The sequence below is a fragment of the Nicotiana attenuata genome, unplaced genomic scaffold (assembly GCF_001879085.1).
Source record: "Nicotiana attenuata strain UT unplaced genomic scaffold, NIATTr2, whole genome shotgun sequence".
Taxonomy (NCBI): domain Eukaryota; kingdom Viridiplantae; phylum Streptophyta; class Magnoliopsida; order Solanales; family Solanaceae; genus Nicotiana; species Nicotiana attenuata.
In genome coordinates this window covers 12,986-31,684 of record NW_017670757.1, presented here as the reverse complement: position 1 = coordinate 31,684, position 18,699 = coordinate 12,986, and the positions used below count along the sequence as shown (strand labels likewise).

The following is an 18,699-nucleotide window of genomic DNA, read 5'->3' as shown; positions in this document are numbered from 1 at the left end:
AAGAAAAAAATATTATGTTCCTCCTATATGTCTGTGAAATTCTAAAAATATGCATATTCTGCCAAAAAAATTTACAATATTTGCTGACAATTGTTTAGTCTCTGAAATTACTGCAAATTCTGAAAATATGCATATTTATCCTAAAAAATTTACACTTTTTGTTGACAATTTTTTACTAATTTCCAGCACTAACAACTTATTATCAATATAATACATCCTATTAATTAATTGAGTCTGTTTCTTTTGCAAATAGAAGCAACAAACAGTCCACCAATATGTGGTAGTACTAACTGTTGCACCTTCTTAATGATATAGGTTGATGTGAATGGTGGTAGTGTTGCTCCACTCTATAAATTTATGAAATAAAGCAAAGGTAGCAGCCATTCCCTTTGCTATGGTTGCTTTCCTTGCTCTAGAATTGCTAATGCAGAATATAGCTGACAAATCTTTCTCTCCATGTATCCCTGTAGAAGGACATCTAGAAATTGTTCTGGATTGCTTAAGCTCTAGATTGGCCTGGCTCTGCATTTTATGCTGGAAACAATGAGTAAAATCCATACCAGTTATACTTGACACTACATCTTTATATATTATGACTAGCTTGGGTCAGTTTTAATACTTGAAGCATTTATCTGTGATTCCTCTGCATGGTTATAAAGCCCACATGTAGTATTCCTTTTAAATAAATAATAAAAACAATAACACAAACAATGCTAAAGTGTATCTTTAAATGACAAAACATGTGGCCAAGTTGATTCTTTGTTGCCTCACATGAAAATTCCAAAGAATCTGTCAAATCCCTGTTCATCCTCTGAAGCACATCTTAGTTTTGTTTAGTCCACATTACATATCATAGGTTTTGTGTTGTAATTCATGCAGTATTTATATGATTTCAGTTATATTATGCAGTTCTCATTGGATGTAAAGCGGCTTATTGGCAGGAGGTTTACTGATACATCTGTACAGGGTGACATGAAATTAAGGCCTACCTTGGCTCAACTGTCAAGAATGCCTTGGTGAATATGACTGCATTCTTCACATATCTATACATTATGATATGGAGATATTTACATCTAATTATTTAATAGGAGTTTAAGTATTTGCCCAGGTACGAGTTAGCCTTTGGAGCTGTTGATGAATCTATACTACTATTTATAATTACGGCATCTGCTACTACTGTTGATGCCAAGAATTCAAATTATAATTTGAAAGCTCTACCTTTGTTTTTGCTGATCTTATAGTCCCTTCCAATTGTCAATGTATAGGCTCAATACTAAAAAATTACAAATAATATTTTCTTTTCAAATATTATATTATATATTTTTCGCGCATCGCGCGGGTACGGATACTAGTTATGAAGAATGAAAAAGGCAAAATAATAGATGAAGACTCTAATCTGTGGAAATTAAGTCTTAACAAGGGATTTGATTGGTAAACCACTCCATAACGTGGATAGGGGCCTTTATCAACTCCAGCGCTAATTCAACCAACAAAGTTACACATATGCAACACGGACATATTATACTCAACGTCAACCTGTACATAACACATACAAAAAATCAACTATTCACCAATCAAGTAAAAAGTTTATTCGATTGCCAATTTAAGAAACACAAAATGAAATTAATGTATAAACATGAAGAGGCACATAGGCGGATTAATTCACAATTTAAATAAGATGTATTCAACCTTCAAGATTTAATGAATTTTTTTACAAATATACTTAAAACTCTATATTAAGAATACTAGGTTCAGTTGAACCTGACATTCACCCGGAGGCACATTTAATAAATTCCCTTCTAAATAAGAGAGCGAAAAAGAGGGTCAGCCCAGTGCATGTTCATGTAGGGTCCAAGGAAGGGCTGCACCCTAAGGGGCGCGATATAGGCAGCCTACCCTGATGCAAGTATCAGTGGCTGAATTTACGGGTCGAACTCTTGACCTATAGATCACACTACAACTTTATCGTTGCTCCAAGACTCCCTTTAAATAAAAGAGCGATAAGAGAGAAGAAATAGAACGAACCCGACGATCCAAACGATGACGCCGACGACAGAGACGATAAGAGAGAGGAGAGCAAAAGGGAGCCCTAGAAGAAAGGCCAACGGCCTGCAACCTTCTCCACAGCACATGATTTCTGCTGTAAGTTTAAGCAGAGATTACTGTTTGTATTTTGAAGAAGAGTTTCTCTCCAATTCTCTGCTTAACTATAATGTTCTCTACAAAAACCGTAAATTGCACGTAATAGATTCGGATTTTATTATTATTTTTTTAAGCAAAAAGACAGTTATATACGATGTTGATATGGACACGTTATTTTGGTTTATCCTTTACGTGAAACCGATGGTTATGATTTGTCTAAATTTAATAAGATTAGATTCAGTGCAAGGCAAAAAGTGAGAAATGTGTACCCCACGTTTCATCCAAAAGAACAACCAGCTTTAACGTAGTGGTCTTACACTTTTTTCTATTTTTTGGTTGAATAATGTGAAAAGTGGTTATTCGGTTAGGATAACATTTGTTAAAACTTTAATTTATATGTATTGAAAGTGCAAGTAATTTTTATATTATTAGTATATTTTGACCAATTAGCGCAACTTATTAATTTTTTAGCTATATTTGATTTACTATAGATAGTAACTTGAATATATAATCTGATAGTGTAAAAAGAAAATTATATAATGTTTGTGAGCAAGGTTTAAACTTAAAATACTTATGAAGACTGAAAACTAACCCTATTTTGAAGAGGGGTTGGAAACAAGGGTGTGTTTGGTATAACGGAAAATATTTTCCGTGAAAAATATTTTTCAACTTGGAAAACAAGTAGTAATCTTATTTATTTTCCGGTATTTGATACGCAAATTAAGGAAAATGACTTCTCAAGAGCATTCATAAATAATTTAGATATAATAAATATGAAACCATAAACTTTCAAACCAACAACCTTCCGTACCCACATTTTTCATAAACTTTCGAACCGCTAAACTTTCGAAACCGCGGAATTTCTAACCAGTAAACTTTATAATTTCTAAACCCGTATATAAACCTCCGAACTCATAACTTTGGAACTTGTAAAATTTTGAACCTTTAAACCGGTAAACAAAAAAAACTAAAACTGAAAAATAAATTTAAAACAATTTTTTTTGGGGGGGGGGGGGGGGGGGGGGACGCAGTTGGGGGGTGGGTGGTGCAGAAAAACAAAAAAACAGAAATTTAAAATTGCAATAATTAAAAATTTATTTTTTTTGTGGAGGGGGGTGGAAGTGGGGGTGGGGTGGAGGGGTAGTAGGGTGGGTTGGAGCGGAAAAACTGAATTTTAAAAAAAAAAAAAGAATCTTTTTTGGAGAGAGGGGGTGTGGTGTGTTGGTGAGGGTAGGGAAGGTTGAGAAGGAGTTTTGGAAAATGTTTTCCCTTCTCTTGATAAGGAAAACATTTTCCTCCAATTGGAGAAAAATGAGTTCATAAGGAAAATGTTTTTCAAAACATTTAAGCCAACCAAACATGGGAAAATTGAAAAACTTTTTCCGGAAAATATTTTCCTTCATAACAAACACACCCCAAGTTTCTTACCCCATGAACTATTTTCTGTCTTATTAAGCAGGTATTCCCTGTTAATGATATGAAAAATAATTCCACTTCATGTTTTGCTGTTTTCTCAAAGAAGTAACTAATTGTCCAAAAATTCATTTACATGTCAAGTGAATATAAGATAAATCCCCCTGAGAACATTTAGGAGAAAAGGATGATAATGCTGGTAAAAAAATACATGTCAGTGAATATATAGATTGCAACTTATAATGATCAGTATCAAAGATGTTCTTGATACTTAATAGTAACATTAATATGAAACAGGTAAAAAAAATTACTTTTCAGAGACAAAAGGGACCTTCATTCAACACTTTAAATCCCAAATTTTTGGTCATTTTAGCAACTTACAAACTTGCAACCTCCCAAAAAGATTGAAAAAAGGAAAAGAAACTGCAATAGCTATACTCGAATATCAACATTTTGGCCTGCCAAAGAAATTCTTGCCACCGACCGTAGCATGAGTAGAAGCTGGAAGGGAGAGAAATCTTCAAAATTTGAAGAGCTTCAATACTATGTCAGTGTTCTGATCATGAGAAAAAGTCGTCCTCAATCCAATAAGATGCAGGAATCTGGTGCCTAAGACTTGCTGATACCTGCTGGTGGGAGGCAGCAGGAACCCCGTAGAATAGTCGAAGTGTGTGCAAGGTAGCACGGATACCACCATTATCTGAGAAAAAGAATGATGCCAGGAACCGGAATCCAGCCATGAAGGACGAATACATTTTTCCAAACCATCAGAGTTGAGCTCGAAATCCACGCTTCTTAGGTCAATAGTCTAGGCTTTTCTGTTTAAATGACCGACGTGATTACTTAAAACTTATTCAGGAAGTACTAGAGCCGAGGCAACTAGGTTATAGTGGTAGCAGTAAATCATGCTCAAAGTGTCGGATCAAAGATGTACTCAGTTTGCTTACAATTGACAGACCAGCTCCCTGAAATTTTAGCTGATCTGTTTACGAAGTCAGTCTAGAGCCGAAGCTACTTCTGCAGCAAAACTAAACATTGCACCAACTGAACATTCACATGAAACAGAATAATCATCAGAACCAACTGCAGCTTCATTGATCAAATGAACTTCAGGTAATCCGTTCCTCCATATAGGAATCATCGGGATGGACTGTTCAGGCTCGAGTTCTCCTTTTCCATAGAAATTATGCATTCCAATCTATCATAAACCTGCATTGTTTTCCATATCCTCAAATTTCTCAGCTGATAAAATTCGTCAAGGAAACTATAGCTTTTTCTAAATAAAGTTTTTTTATGAAATACCTCAGATAGCTTCTTTTTCTTATCTTCTACACTTGCTGAAGGATCATACCTAGGTACCAAAAATACAGAGTATTGTCAGTTTTATCATACAAGAAGCCTGATCTATCAAACTGTCAACTTACCATTCCCGCGGAAGACCAGCTTCATCTCTAGCCAAATGGTTGAATGGTCCTTTTAACTCCACATTATATTCCTCTAATAAGTCTGTCAAAAGACGAAATTGGTGAATTCACTGAAGAGGCAAGACAGTGCCTGCACCTTTAAAAAAAACACACACACAAATAAGTGGACCTCTGAAAGTTGAGCAAGGGGTGCGTCCCATTTGCTGACAAACCAAAATAAACCAGAAGACACCCACAGCCACATGTGCAACTTCTTCATCAGCAATTCTAGCCACAATGTTGGAAGTCCTATGGTCTCCAAAGCCAATTAGCTTTTGCACCAGCCGAGGCCCAGCATCAAGACCTCTTGCTTCCTATAGCAATAAGAAATTTCACAAAATCATATAACATAATCAAAATGCAGAACTCCTAATATGACAGCAAGAAACAAGCATCCCTGGAAGGTACAATTCCCATCCCAAACAGCAAAATTAAAGGTCATATCAATTAAAACCTAATAGCCCAAAAGGCTAGGGCACATGCACCTATTTATAGTACGCGTCAGCACATCTATTAATACACAGGCCAAAAAGAATTCCCGACTATATCAAAACTAAAACCCCAACAGGACAAGTTAATCCAGCTGTTTTCTCCAAAAGTAGAGCCCAATCTGAGAAGTGAGTTCATTTATTAAATTGATAACACCATGGAGGAGATTTGATCACAACACCTCTTGATGTCAAATTTTAGCTTCACTTAAGTGGTAGTCATTTCTGAAGTAAATTTTACAACTCAAGTGGCCACACAAGCGCCTTTGCAAGACTTTCGTCTAGTTTCTAACAGCTCTGCCACATATCCTTCTTTAAACAGCAGCAGAAAACTGCTAGAGATAAAGCAGGTGATACCAAAAGAGATAAAGCAGATATGTAGAACTATCCCATTGTGCATCTTATGGACAATATGGCTGGAAAGGAACAAGGGTTGCTTTGAAGGACAGAGAACTCACATTGCTAGAATTAAGAGTATGTGTTTACAAAACTTGTATTTCTGGTGTAAAAGTGGCTCACTACTTAGTTTAGATCAGTATATAGATTTCTTTAGCTGTTAGGAAAAAGACTGCAGTAGGCTGATTTCTGTTTCCTTGTTGTTCTGTTCCTGTTATGTACCATCTTGGTACCATTCAATAAAATCTTTACCTTATAAAAAAAATAAAAAATAAAACTGCTGGAGGGAAGTAGTTATTGAAGCTCTTGAGAAGTAATTCAAACTGAATATTTCTAAATCCCAACTCAGGAAAACATACTTAGAACTCAGGGTACCTCATAGACACCACTAAGCGGGTCAAGGTCCGAAACTGTCACGCCTGTCTTTTCAAGTAAAGATATCCAAAGACTACTGAAATAAATCTTCTGAGATTTCTAACCATGTTAACTGCTGAATTTCCAACAGGATATGGTTATATTTGGTCTATAGAAAATATAATAAAACTTCATCCACTCGTCCATATTTCTTAGTATCTTTCCTCCACAAGTTACATGGCTAAGTAACTACACCTAGAAGCTTTAAAATATTAGAAACCCACCCTGTCTAACTACTAGTATTACTTAATTGTTAATAGACGATGCTTACCCATTTCGAAAGTCGATTCTTATTTTTCCATTTATCAATTTCTTCCCAATTTTAAACACACTTAGTGGACTTCCCGGAGATAGCATAATCACACAGCTCCCCAAGCAATCAAAGACAAATAAGTGGAAAGAATGAGTTGAGCAATCGTCACTGCATTCCAACAGTTCAAGCAATTGATTTATCGTTCATATCTTTTTCAAAAATAGTGGAGGACCTGAACAAGTGGGATTGCAGCGAGCCGTGCAGCAACATTATTTGAGGATTTCTCACACTCCCTCCAGAGCAAATTATGAGCAGGCATGTCACCATAGCTGTTCAAGGAAGCAAAGAGATATAAACATCCATCTTATAAAATACAACACATTTCATAGCCAAATTGAAGACACATTCACCTAAATCCAAGCTCAGATAATCTCTGTGAACACCAAGCAAAATGGCGACTCTCATCATCAGCCACATGTGCAAAATCAGCAAAGAACCCCTCACCTAAAATCTCACTGTATGGTGAGAAACGGACTACAGTATCCCATGCAAGGTCAACTGCATTTAACTCCACATGAGCAAGATTGTGAAGCATATATGCATTGAGAGGTAAACCCGAGTGTTTAGGAGGTGGAATTTCTTTAGATGGAACCTGTATTCAAGACTTAGAACACATAAGCTAAAGCTACAAAATCATTGGCAAGAGAATCAAAAGAAAGTAAAAACACCAGCATCTTAAGTTTTGACTGAACTACTTCAAATTGAGGTTTGTAGGGCGACGTATCACACACAGTTCTAGCACGAAGTAGCACTGAAATCCCTAGTCGTTTGTTGACAATATGTATGAACTTGGTAAGACTATACACTTCCAAATTTCGAAAGCATAGATACATTCCAAATGGAAGACTGTAGGTACACGCACCCACTGCTAAGAAACTACATCCACCTATGTCTTTAGTCTTTACAATAAAGTGAAGACTGAAATTAAAATAATCAAATAATTCAACGTTAAACATCTGATAAAAACTATCAATTAAAGTAAAGTTCACCCCTTTGCCTTTACATCTCTTAAGAAAACAAATAGAACGACCAAAGTTGGTACTCCCTCCATCTCAATTTATGCGATCCTCTTTCCTTTTAGTCTGTTTGAAAAATAACAACCTCTTTCTAAATTTGGAAACAAATTAACTTAAACTTCTCATTCAGCATTCTGACCAGCTTTTATAGATACATAAATGTTACGACACCATTAATTTCAAAAGCTTTTCTTTCTTTCTTGAACCACCACGTGTCCAATCAAATAAATTCACATAAACTAAAACGGAGGTCGTAATTGAATTCCATTAACTAAAGAACTTCAAATAATGGAAAATAAAATACCAATTCAGGTTTGGAAGGTCGAGCAGGCCGAGCCGGGGGATGAAAAGTACCAACAGGAAGACCCTCTTGACGCCACCTACAATAAGCCAAATGGGAAAGCTTCGATTTCATTAAAGGATCACTGGTACAAAGAACAGCAGCACCCATTTCAGCAAGAGACGACGCCAAGTTAATTGATTCCCACAAAGTGGATTCTTTAGTTGAATTTGAGGGTACAATTATTTCATCAGGGCCATTGGGTCCCCAGAAACGCTGGTGGTTTAAAGGGCTGTGTCTCCAATTTTGTAAACCTGACCACTGATTTGGTAATTCTGGGTAATGAATAGTTAAAGGAGAGGTAGAAATTGAGTTTTTCTGTGAGGAGCAAAGAGTGAATCTTAGTGGGGTGGAAAATATTGGTCTGAATTTGAAAGTATTTGCTGCCATTTTGGGATGAAATTTGCGGTTTATGTGAAGTCTGAAAGTGGAGTGAAGAGGATGATAACTAGATAGTCTAGGACTTGAAATTGAACTATGGCTATGTTTTGGATGGTTGTTACCATTGTATTGAATCGTATCGTGTATTATCGTATTGTTACTTTAAATATAATGTTTGTTTTGATTGTTATTTTAATTTTATTATATTGTATCGTTAAATCTGTTGATGTGCCACTTTATGTAACGACGGATTTGGTGTGGTCGCGTCGTTACCTTGTCTTTTTCTCTCAATCTCGCTCTTTATTATTATTAAATTATATTATTTTATTATTTACCCTGCCTTTTTATATAGTAATTTTATCTTGTATCATAATTTTTCTTTATAATATTGCAAGTTTATTCTTCATATTGCTGCTGTGTGATATCATGAAACGATGGCAAACGACACAATCTATCCAAACATTGTATTTATCAAACGATACAGTACAATACAATACAGTACGATACGATACGATACATTATGAAACGATGCGTAACAACCATCCAAACAAGCTGAGGCAAACATCTAACGGCTTGTTTGGATGACTATATATTGCATGGTATTGTTACTTTAATTTAAATATAATGCTTGTTTTGATTGTTTTGGATGGTTGTTACTCATTGTATCATATTGTATTGTTATCTCAAAATAATATTTGTTTCGATTGTTTATTAAAAATGGATTGTACTGTATTGTTAAATCTATTATTCCGGAATAATGAAATGTTCCATTTTTTCGAAACAATGAATCCATATGGTGGGATTATTTCATATCTTTCTTTTCAATTATGCCTTTACTTATTACTTCCTAATCTTATTTTCTTTTATCATATTTTATACTTAGCCCAAATACGTATTATGTATTATTTCTACAGCCGTTCGCACTCCGAGTTGTGATTCGTTCTAAAGCTTTAAAAACCATTACAACAACGTCAGTAATTTGTAAATATCTGTCATAGGTTAGTTTTCAATCTATTTTTTTCTCTATTTAAGGCTCAAATTATATATATATATATATATATATATATATATATATATATATATATATATATATATATATATAATTCTTAATTAATTTCTTATTTAAAACAATTGAGGGTATTTTAGTAAACTTATCAGTTATAGTACAATACGATACAGTCAAACCAAACAGCACAAATTTTATTTAACAACATCGTACGATACAATCTACCCAAATATTGTATTTATAAAACGATACAATACAGTACAATACAATACACTATAAAACAATGGGTAACAATAATCCAAACAGAGTGTTATTGTATCGTATTGTATAAATGTCACTTTATAAAACGTCGGATTTGGTGTGGTAGTGTCGTTTACTTACTTTTTTTCTTTCATTTTGACCTTTCTAAATATTAAATAATTATATTTTATTATTTATCCTACTCTTTTATATGATAATTTTACTATGTATTCTATTTTTTCTTTATAATGTTGCAGGTTTATTCTTCATATTATTGGTACATGATCATGAAACGACGGCAAACTTTATATTCATCAAACAATACAACACAGTATGAAACGACATGTAACAACAATATAAACAAGCTGTTAGAGTCGACTGTATAAGAACAAGGAAGAAGTTGAAACAAACATATAAGTGCAGGAGTTCTGTTACCTTTTTGTTAAGAATTGAAGTTATACGTCACCGTAAATTTTATCCTATTGTTATGATTTAACATGTTATAACTAAGTTAGTTGCTATTATTAAGTAAGTTGGTTATTATTCCCTCCTTTCATTTTTACTTGTCCGTTATTTTAAAAATAGATTTTTACTTTTACTTGCCACTTTCGCATATCAAAAGAAAAATAATTTATTTTTCATGTTTTGCTCTTAGCACTAATTACTCATTCCAAACCATTTTTCAAATCCATTAAGATTATACACCAATTCCCGATAGACAATAAGTCCTCAATAAATAAATAAATAAAATCAACAAAAAGAGGATTGTTCATTCAAAAATATAAAATTGGAAAGGACATTAGCTAATTGTCCTGATTGACTTATTACTATTTTATTAACACTTAGGATATGTACAGAGCATCTTATTAATGCTACAAGTAGGACAGATAAAGTTCTATCAGATTCAAGTGATCCAATCACTTGAAAAATTTGACTTCAAACTGCACAAATTAGAAATCCACAAGCGAATGTACATAAGCTACAAACTAGATGCTATTATTATACAAATTGGGACCAGCCAGCACATGCTATTACCACCAACAGCACCCTCTTGATTGAAGGACGACATCAGTATGCTCGTAGACCTTGAAATCTGGCACACATTAGAGAGAAATATTAACAAACTCGAGTTCATCAAATCTGCACACAACTTATAGAAAAATATTGACAACTCGAGTTCATCAAATCTGCACACAACTTAGAAATATTAACAATTAGTGTTTAAATTGGATGGGAAAGCAAAAATAAGAATAACTCAGCAGAAAAGAAAGCCAGCCACTCTAGTTGTGGCAAACTTGGTATCAATCAACATGGAGCCAAATATGTCTAATTTGTATCCTGCATCACTCGATCAGAATTGTAGGGGAGCCTTGGCGTAACTGGTAAAGTTGTTGTCATGTGACCATGAGGTCACGCGTTCGAGCCGTGGAAACAGCCTCTTGCAGAAATGCAGGGTAAGATTGCGTACAATAGACCCTTGTGGTCCGGCTCTTCCCTGGACCCCACACATAGCGGGAGCTTAGTGCACCCGGCTGCCCATCACTCGATCAGAAAATGTCATCTTTAACATTTTCAAAAGTTGATTCATCCAAAGAGTAGATATTTCCGAATTTAATGTTTGATCTTCACCTACAACCCTGACAGAGCAACAAGACTATGGGGCGCTCAAAATATTCTCCCTCCAGGATATTGGGAGCTCAAAATCTTCTCCCGAAAGGATATCATAGCAGTTCATCTGAACACCAACCATTTAATGTAACATAACTATGATGTTCAGACCTCTAGCATTTCACATAGGTGATACTTTGTCATTTTACCTACACTATGTCATAATTGCATTGCCTTCATGATGCATGTGAATTCGTAGTAAGGGCCCTCTCTAGATAGGGATTATTTTGTTTTCAACTCTAAGCAACTAGATCTGACACGGTAAAAGAGGACTATATTACCCCTACATAAAAGGCATAAAATCATGCCAGCAAGACTCAAATTACATTCATCAAACATATAATGCACCTTCTATATCATTTGCTGACTCAATGCCATCAATGTTACCTCCTCCAGTAAATCATCCAGTCCCAGTAATTCGAAGAAGACACCACTACAAGACCATAATGTTAAGCTTTACCTTTCTATGTTCAGCATTCTTTATTTTGCTGATAGATTGCTAACCTTTATAAATTTAGAGGTCGAAAACACTGCCTTAACCTCCGGGTATATAATTCCTTCTGTGTAACTTGCAAGGTCAATCAGTAAAGTATACCTCGATCTCAGATTAATAAGAATCGACTATATGAATCCTCTATATCATTCCACTCTTTTGAATTATATCCTCTGTATCATTCTTCTACTTTTAAGCTCATTCTATTCCAATGTCCTTTAAAACAAATTAGGTGGTCTCTACAACTAGAAATGCTCCAAAGCTCATACCTATCCATACAGTGTGCATACAAATCTCTACAACTAAATCTCAGTCCAAACAAGTTGGGGCATACAGATCTCTAACCAAACCAAAAACTAAAAAGAGTCCAAACAAACACTGGACCTAATGTAAGTGAAACAACATGTAATTCTTATCCAACAAGCTGGTATCGCTTATATGGTACATTCGCATTGTTTTAATTAGGTAAGCATAGATTTCGAGAACATACATATATTGAAACAACTTCTCTTAATGCGATCTTAGATCAAACTTATCACCTTTTAGAACCTCCAATTATCATAGCACCACACGACATCATACAGCCAAACCATCTCATCTCAGGTGTGTTATTAGCACCATCTATCAGAGTGTGATTATTTCTAATATTTTTCAATTTTATATGATTGCGCATCCACATTTTGTTCCCTCTTCAGTTCTTCTTCTTTTTCTCATTCTCTTCTTCTTCTTCTTCTTCTTATTTTCATTTCAGTCCTTAAAATTGTAGCGAAATGCTGCCAATTTTTTTTTTCTTCAGTTCTTCATCTTTTGTTCTTAGTCTCACTGCCAATTAGTATTGGCAGTTACATGTTTTGTATGCCGTTACATGTGTAACATGTGTTGTCTATGCAGTATTTATTTTAATATTTTTTTTTAAAATTCCGCTTCATTTCAAAAAAGCGAACGCTTCGCTTCACGCTTTAAGCGAAAAGGGGCTTGTCGCTTTTCCTCGCTTCACGCTCTTCACAACACTGATCAGGGCTTTTCTTGACACTTTATTATGTACTTTTTCAATGTTCACGAATAACCCTTTGGAGATACTTTTTCGTCCCCTTTTAAATTCCCATCAATCGTTTTAGCAAAAAATATAGCTTTTGTTATAAACTTACTAGGTATAAAACCAAACTATGCCTTTTTCACCCTTGTAATCTCCTAAAAGACGCTGTATCACTCTTCTAAAAAGTTTCATAGTATGACCTGTTCAGAAAAAAAGGTTTCTTAGTATGATTATAAGTTTTACACCACAATTGTTTGCACAACTTTGATGTTCAGAAAAATACAAGACTATAGAGTTAAGCAGCAGTATTCTATGTTCGGCATTTTTTATGATAAGTGACTGGAAACCTAAAGGAACTTAAAAGTCCAAAGCATCATCTTTACATATGTTATTGTTTAAGAACACCAGAGCCCAACCAATCACCACATTTTGAGTCATATTTGATACCTTGTGACCAAGTGACTGATACTTAACATTTTCTCGTCATATTACATTGCAATATTAGGCTGATCCACCATCAAAATGGTGGCACCTCATCTCTGGAGCTGAATGTAATGAGAATACCAGGATGCTTCCAGAGCAAGACATCTATAAGAAGGCTTTTGGGATTACATTTGTTCTGGTTTACTATTAAGAGTTGGTTCTCAATGTTCTATTCCTAGAAGGAGAAAGCACAACAATTGAAAGGGTGCAATCTCAGACCATCCTCTGATGGTCTTGATCACCAATCCACTATTCACTTCAAAGAGACGCCCTTCAAAATTGTCAAAGATATATAGAAGCCACATCAGCTATCTAAAAGAAATTAATTTATGCAAAAAGGACAGGTGCATTGGTTAAAGGCAAAACTATCATCTGGATTATTCAAATTACTGATCAGTCAATAGAATCTTAAGAGTAAATATAAAAATAGATCCAAGGAAAGTTGGATTGCTGTTGTACTTAAGGGAGCAAGTCAAAAGATTTCAGATAGCATCGACGGAGGAAACAGAGTCCAGCATTTACCACAAGACTTTGAAAGAGAGAACATTATATCTGGACAACAGAATCAACTCTTTGGTGAATTCTCTGCATCAGATCCACCTCCTGAAGAGTTTTCGCTATCAGAATCTGCAATTAATGTGAACAATAAGGGAAAATGAAGATTTAGACTAGACAAAGGTCCAATCATGACACCCCAAAAAAAGGCAAATGAGAACAATATATATATATATATATATATATATATATATATAGAGAGAGAGAGAGAGAGAGAGGCAAAAGAGAAAAATAATCACTACCACTTGATGATGATACTGAGTCAGTGCTAGAGCTGCTTGCTTGACTAACATCTTTGCCCTGATTTTCCATTTGAGCAGGATTGGAGGAAGTGCCTTTCTCTTCTACTAGCATATACAACAGAGTTAATAACTATTTCCAACGAGATCACTGGGTTTGGAAATTCTCACATTTTAAGAACTTACCTGCTTTGCTTTCTTTTGGAATTTCTACCACAACTGGGTTAGCATTCTGCAAAATAGTAAGAAAGCGAGCTAAAAATATGAAACAAAAGAAAATTACCCAAACAGACAAAAAAAGAGAGAATCAAATTGGAAAAAATTAATGCTCAATATTTTACCTTCTCCTGGACATTCTTCTCAGCTTCACTTTCTCCTTGATCTGCAAGTCCAGCTTTTCTTTTGTTCTTGCTCAAGCTCTTCTTGTAATTAGTAACAAACCTGTCGAGCTCCCATAGGGTCTCAGTATCAACACTATCAATATCCACTTCAATCTCATCATCCTGTTGGCAAAGAGATGAATTCCTCTTTTTGATGATCTGTACTACCTGTTCAAGTTTTCCAGAAGGTAAATTCTGTAGGCTTGTGCTAAGCTTTTGCTTTTCATCATATGTCATCTCTCTTTTATTGGGATCCTTTGCTTTCGGCTTCTTTGGTACAGGGGTCCTTCCTGATTGGGGGAGAGCGACAGATTTAGTCTTCAAATCAAAGGGATTGGATGTTGATTCTGACCTGTCTAAAGTCCTCCTCACTCCAGGGGGTGGCAATGGTTGGGAAGGAGGCTTCTTAGATTTAGGAGTCTTCAAACTCACCTGAGAGTCCATTGTCAATCTCAACTCGCGCATATAATCAGCCTCTATAGTGGCCCACTTTTCCTCAAATATCTTGGAAAGTTGCTCGGCCATCATATGAACATCTTGGCCCTTTGGATTATACGTCATAGCATTTTGAAATGTAAGTCTCACATCCTCGGCAAAGTCTTTAGGAGACTTGTAGCAATTTGTATCCAGCCTGGACTTCACGGTTCCCAAATCCATTGGATTCTTAATAATGTCAAAATAGTCATGTAAACCAAGACCCTTTGTATCAACAGGCTGGTTAAACACCCAACCATGCTTGTGCTTCATCAATCTTTCAAGCAAAGCACGACAATTCTTGAGTATTTGATTTGAGAACTTCCCCTGGCCCATACCATGTACCGATTCTGGTCCACTCACTTTCTTTGCATTTGATTTCGACTTCTTGTTGCTTTCAGCTGGGGAAAACTTATCCTTAGCTAATAAGAAATCTGAGTTCCTATAAAATTTGTTTGCCTTTGGTGTCCTCTTCTCTTTCTCCGCATTATCAACCACACCATGGCTGTTCTCCATGACGGATACACTTAACTGATTCAAAGGCCTGGACTCAAGCTGTTGCCCCATTTGTGAGACATCTGAATGTACCCGTCGTACCCCACTATCCTTATCAATTCCAGTGCCGATCTTCTGTGCATCTTTTCTCTCGATCTTCTTCACCAAACTCTGAACCAAATCCAACTCACTCTGCAACTTCCTTCTTAGCTCTCTCATCTCACGCTTGGACTTAAACGCTAAATTGATTCTAGCACTATTCTCTTGGCCATTACCTGCCAATATTCCAGTATTCTCTAATGTTAAAAAACGGTTCAGACTCGAAGAACCTTCTGAGGCCGCATCTAAGCAAAAACCAACTATTTTTTGAGACGAATTGACATCTTCCAGAGCTGTTTTCCCTATATTATTTAACCCTTTAAATGACTTCCGTCTGTAGACTTTGCTTTCAGTCAACCTCTGCTGCTCTTTCGATCCTCCATTTTCACCATTCGCCATTGTTCCCGAAGTCATACATTCAACAACAAAAACCTAATTGAATAGGTTTGAAAAAAGCAGTTGCATAAATATTTGTCAATTAACTTGCTCTTTAACAAAATTGAGTAATTTGTCATCACCAAACTCCTACTGCTTAAGAAAAAACTAAATTCTAACTGATAAAAAATAGCACTGAATTTCCTCACAAGCAAGCTTATTTTACACAACGAAGTAGAAGCGCGCAGCAAACACACACACTTTTGTATATGTACTGATAAGAAAAACACTGCATTTCTTCTCAATCAAGCTAATTTTACACAAAGAACACGTAGATAAAAACACTGAATTTCCTCTCAAGCAAGCTTATTTTACACAAACAACACGTAGAAGCACACACACTAGTATATGAAAAGAGATAGAAACCCTAAGCAAACAGAGTTAGAGACCATATGATTTCGTAGCACAAACATATAGCTCAAAACAACGAGAAACAAATCTTTACACACTCGCAAGTTGAGAACTTCATAAGCCGTAAATACTCAGATGCAAATAAAAAAAACTCGGATTTATGTAAATTACATCAATTTTATCCGAGATTTAGGGTTTAAACTAAATCACAATAATTAACACATACTTTTTGTAAATCTTCACCCACGCACTTTCTCACTCTATCAATCAGCTGCTCTCTCTCACTAAGATTTTGTGTTTACTGCAAATCGCTCATTGTTTTTTTTTCCTAATATCGGAGAAGAATAGTTGTCGGTAAGAGGAGGGGAGGAGGAGAGGCGAAAATGCGAGTCGCGTGCTGGCCACGGCGGAATGGAGGGCTAGGATTTTGTCATTGAAAAGAAGGGGAGAGAACGACGGCCGTGATTTCGATTTGGTCGGAACGTTGACATTTGCTTGGTCTTTGCAGATGTGACCCACGCGTTGAGGGTGGCGCGTGGGAGTAGACGTGGATCGTAGAATATTTGGCCCTCTTTGACTCGGAAAGGTCATTGGGCCAATGCCCGAAGCCCATTTTCGATGCCAAAATTTTACGGTATAGTCAGTTTTCGGACTGGTCAATCAAAAATAGCCAGCGTTCACCAAGTCTATGAAAAATAGCCACTGTTTTGCTGCAATAGAGACCGGTCCAGCATAATATACTGGAGTTTCGGTGCACTTGTGTATGAACTCCAGCATATTATGCTGGACCAGTATACTTTGCTGGCTCCAGTATAATATACTGGAGACTGGAACACTGGTGCTCCAAACTCCAGTATATTATACTGGACCATTATACTTGTTGGAACTCCAGTATATTATGCTGGAGTTCTAGTATATTTATGCTGGAACTCCATCATATTATGCTGGAGTTCCAGCATATACTATCCTGGAACTCCAGTATAATATGTTGGAGTTCAAGTATACTTATGCTGGAACTCCAGCATAATATACTGGAGTATTTTCCGGGTTTTGAACAGTGTTTTCGCTCAGATTTATCTTTACATAAAAAGTGGCTATATTTCGATTACTTTTGAAATTGGGCTATTTTTGAACGACCAGTTGTAAATCTGGCTATTTTTAAAAATCACCCATATTCGATTGGACATGATAGTGACCCTCCCAATGAAAATGAGAAATATAACACGAGTACATGTTGACGAGGAGGTAAAAATTGCATGGGCGCCCTATCTGGTCCCCCCTTTTTAACTTATACCCATTTTATTTTTTTTGTCTATATTCGTTCCCTTATTTTTTTAAATATTTTAAAAAGATAATTTTGCCCTTTTTTAATAAAAGACTATTGACAAACTGCAGGACAAAACGTAAGCATGTTTAGGCTGAAGTTTTAGCAAATGAACTAAATAACTTTAGCATGTTTAAACTGAAGTTTCGGATAAACTCATGACAAAACTGTAGAATGCAGGATAAATAACTGCAGCATGCATTAGCATGAAGTTTGAGCTTCAATGTGAAAAAACTTCAAGCTATATTAGCATGAAGTTTTAGCTTCAACATGAAACAACTTCATGCTACATTAGCATGAAGTTTTAGCTTCAACGTGAAACAACTTCATGCAAGCGTGATTATGAAGATGAATCTGGACAAATTTCTAATTTTTTGATAAAGCTACTGAGAGGAGAGGAGATCTTTTTTCACGAATGAGGTTTCAGATCACGCGATTAATGCGTGATGCAGGTTTTATATTTTTTTTCGGGGGTGTAATTGCCATGTTATTACGAATTTTTTGTCAGCTGGCTACCAAATCAATAATTTAAAAAAATAGGGTGCAGGTTAAATGTGGCACAAATATAGGTACGGCTGCAAATTCCCCGATGAGAGAAAATGACAATATATAGCCGCTCTAAGACCATCTCCAACCCAACGCCATTTTTAACGCCAAATGCTATTTTGGTGTAAGATTTGGTGTTTTGGTGGTCCAACCCAACACCATTATGGTGTGTGAATAGTGTTACACCAAATTTAGTGTAACAGTGTCAAGACCCCAAACCGGATCCGGTCGTGATGGCGCCTCTCGTGAAGACAAGGCCAGCCGACACAATTTTCCAAGTCAACCATTTTCCATTAAAAGTTGTTTTTATACCATTTATAAACCGTTAATCTCATAATGAACATTTAAAAGAAAAATGCGGAATAATTACACAAGCCCGACATCCGGGTGTCACTAGTCATGAGCATCTACCAAGGTCTGAATACAACAAAAATAGTAAAATGTACTAAGTACAGAAATGAAAATTAGAGGAAGGAAACGGTGCTACAAATGTCGTGCAGCCACCTTGC

The 18,699-nt window shown here is 35.8% G+C and overlaps 3 protein-coding genes across 5 annotated transcripts; all 3 read right to left on the bottom strand.

Moving 5' to 3' along the window:
- Positions 1 to 1,013: 1,013 nt before the first annotated feature.
- Positions 1,014 to 2,268, bottom strand: LOC109243049. Its single transcript, XM_019409938.1, has 2 exons — positions 2,026 to 2,268; positions 1,014 to 1,536 (listed from the first exon to the last, which is right to left on the bottom strand). The coding sequence occupies exons 1-2, from the start codon at positions 2,130 to 2,132 to the stop codon at positions 1,413 to 1,415; spliced, it is 231 nt and encodes a 76-aa protein (XP_019265483.1). The 5' UTR covers positions 2,133 to 2,268; the 3' UTR covers positions 1,014 to 1,412.
- Positions 2,269 to 3,846: 1,578 nt separating this feature from the next.
- Positions 3,847 to 8,481, bottom strand: LOC109243051 (uncharacterized protein HI_0077). Its single transcript, XM_019409942.1, has 7 exons — positions 7,950 to 8,481; positions 6,980 to 7,221; positions 6,802 to 6,898; positions 5,149 to 5,332; positions 4,980 to 5,061; positions 4,858 to 4,906; positions 3,847 to 4,764 (listed from the first exon to the last, which is right to left on the bottom strand). Exons 1-7 carry the CDS (start codon positions 8,373 to 8,375, stop codon positions 4,693 to 4,695), a joined length of 1,152 nt encoding a protein of 383 aa, XP_019265487.1. The 5' UTR covers positions 8,376 to 8,481; the 3' UTR covers positions 3,847 to 4,692.
- Positions 8,482 to 10,384: 1,903 nt separating this feature from the next.
- Positions 10,385 to 16,872, bottom strand: LOC109243050 (transcription factor GTE4-like). 3 transcript variants are annotated; one of them, XM_019409939.1, is made up of 6 exons: positions 16,547 to 16,872; positions 14,428 to 15,966; positions 14,273 to 14,318; positions 14,090 to 14,194; positions 13,815 to 13,919; positions 10,385 to 10,705 (listed from the first exon to the last, which is right to left on the bottom strand). In XM_019409939.1, the coding sequence occupies exons 2-5, from the start codon at positions 15,946 to 15,948 to the stop codon at positions 13,858 to 13,860; spliced, it is 1,734 nt and encodes a 577-aa protein (XP_019265484.1). In that variant the 5' UTR covers positions 15,949 to 15,966; positions 16,547 to 16,872; the 3' UTR covers positions 10,385 to 10,705; positions 13,815 to 13,857. The 3 variants fall into 3 exon arrangements, with proteins under 3 accessions (XP_019265484.1, XP_019265486.1, XP_019265485.1); XM_019409941.1 differs by having other exon boundaries at positions 14,090 to 14,191; positions 16,547 to 16,871; XM_019409940.1 differs by having other exon boundaries at positions 14,428 to 16,872.
- Positions 16,873 to 18,699: the final 1,827 nt, after the last annotated feature.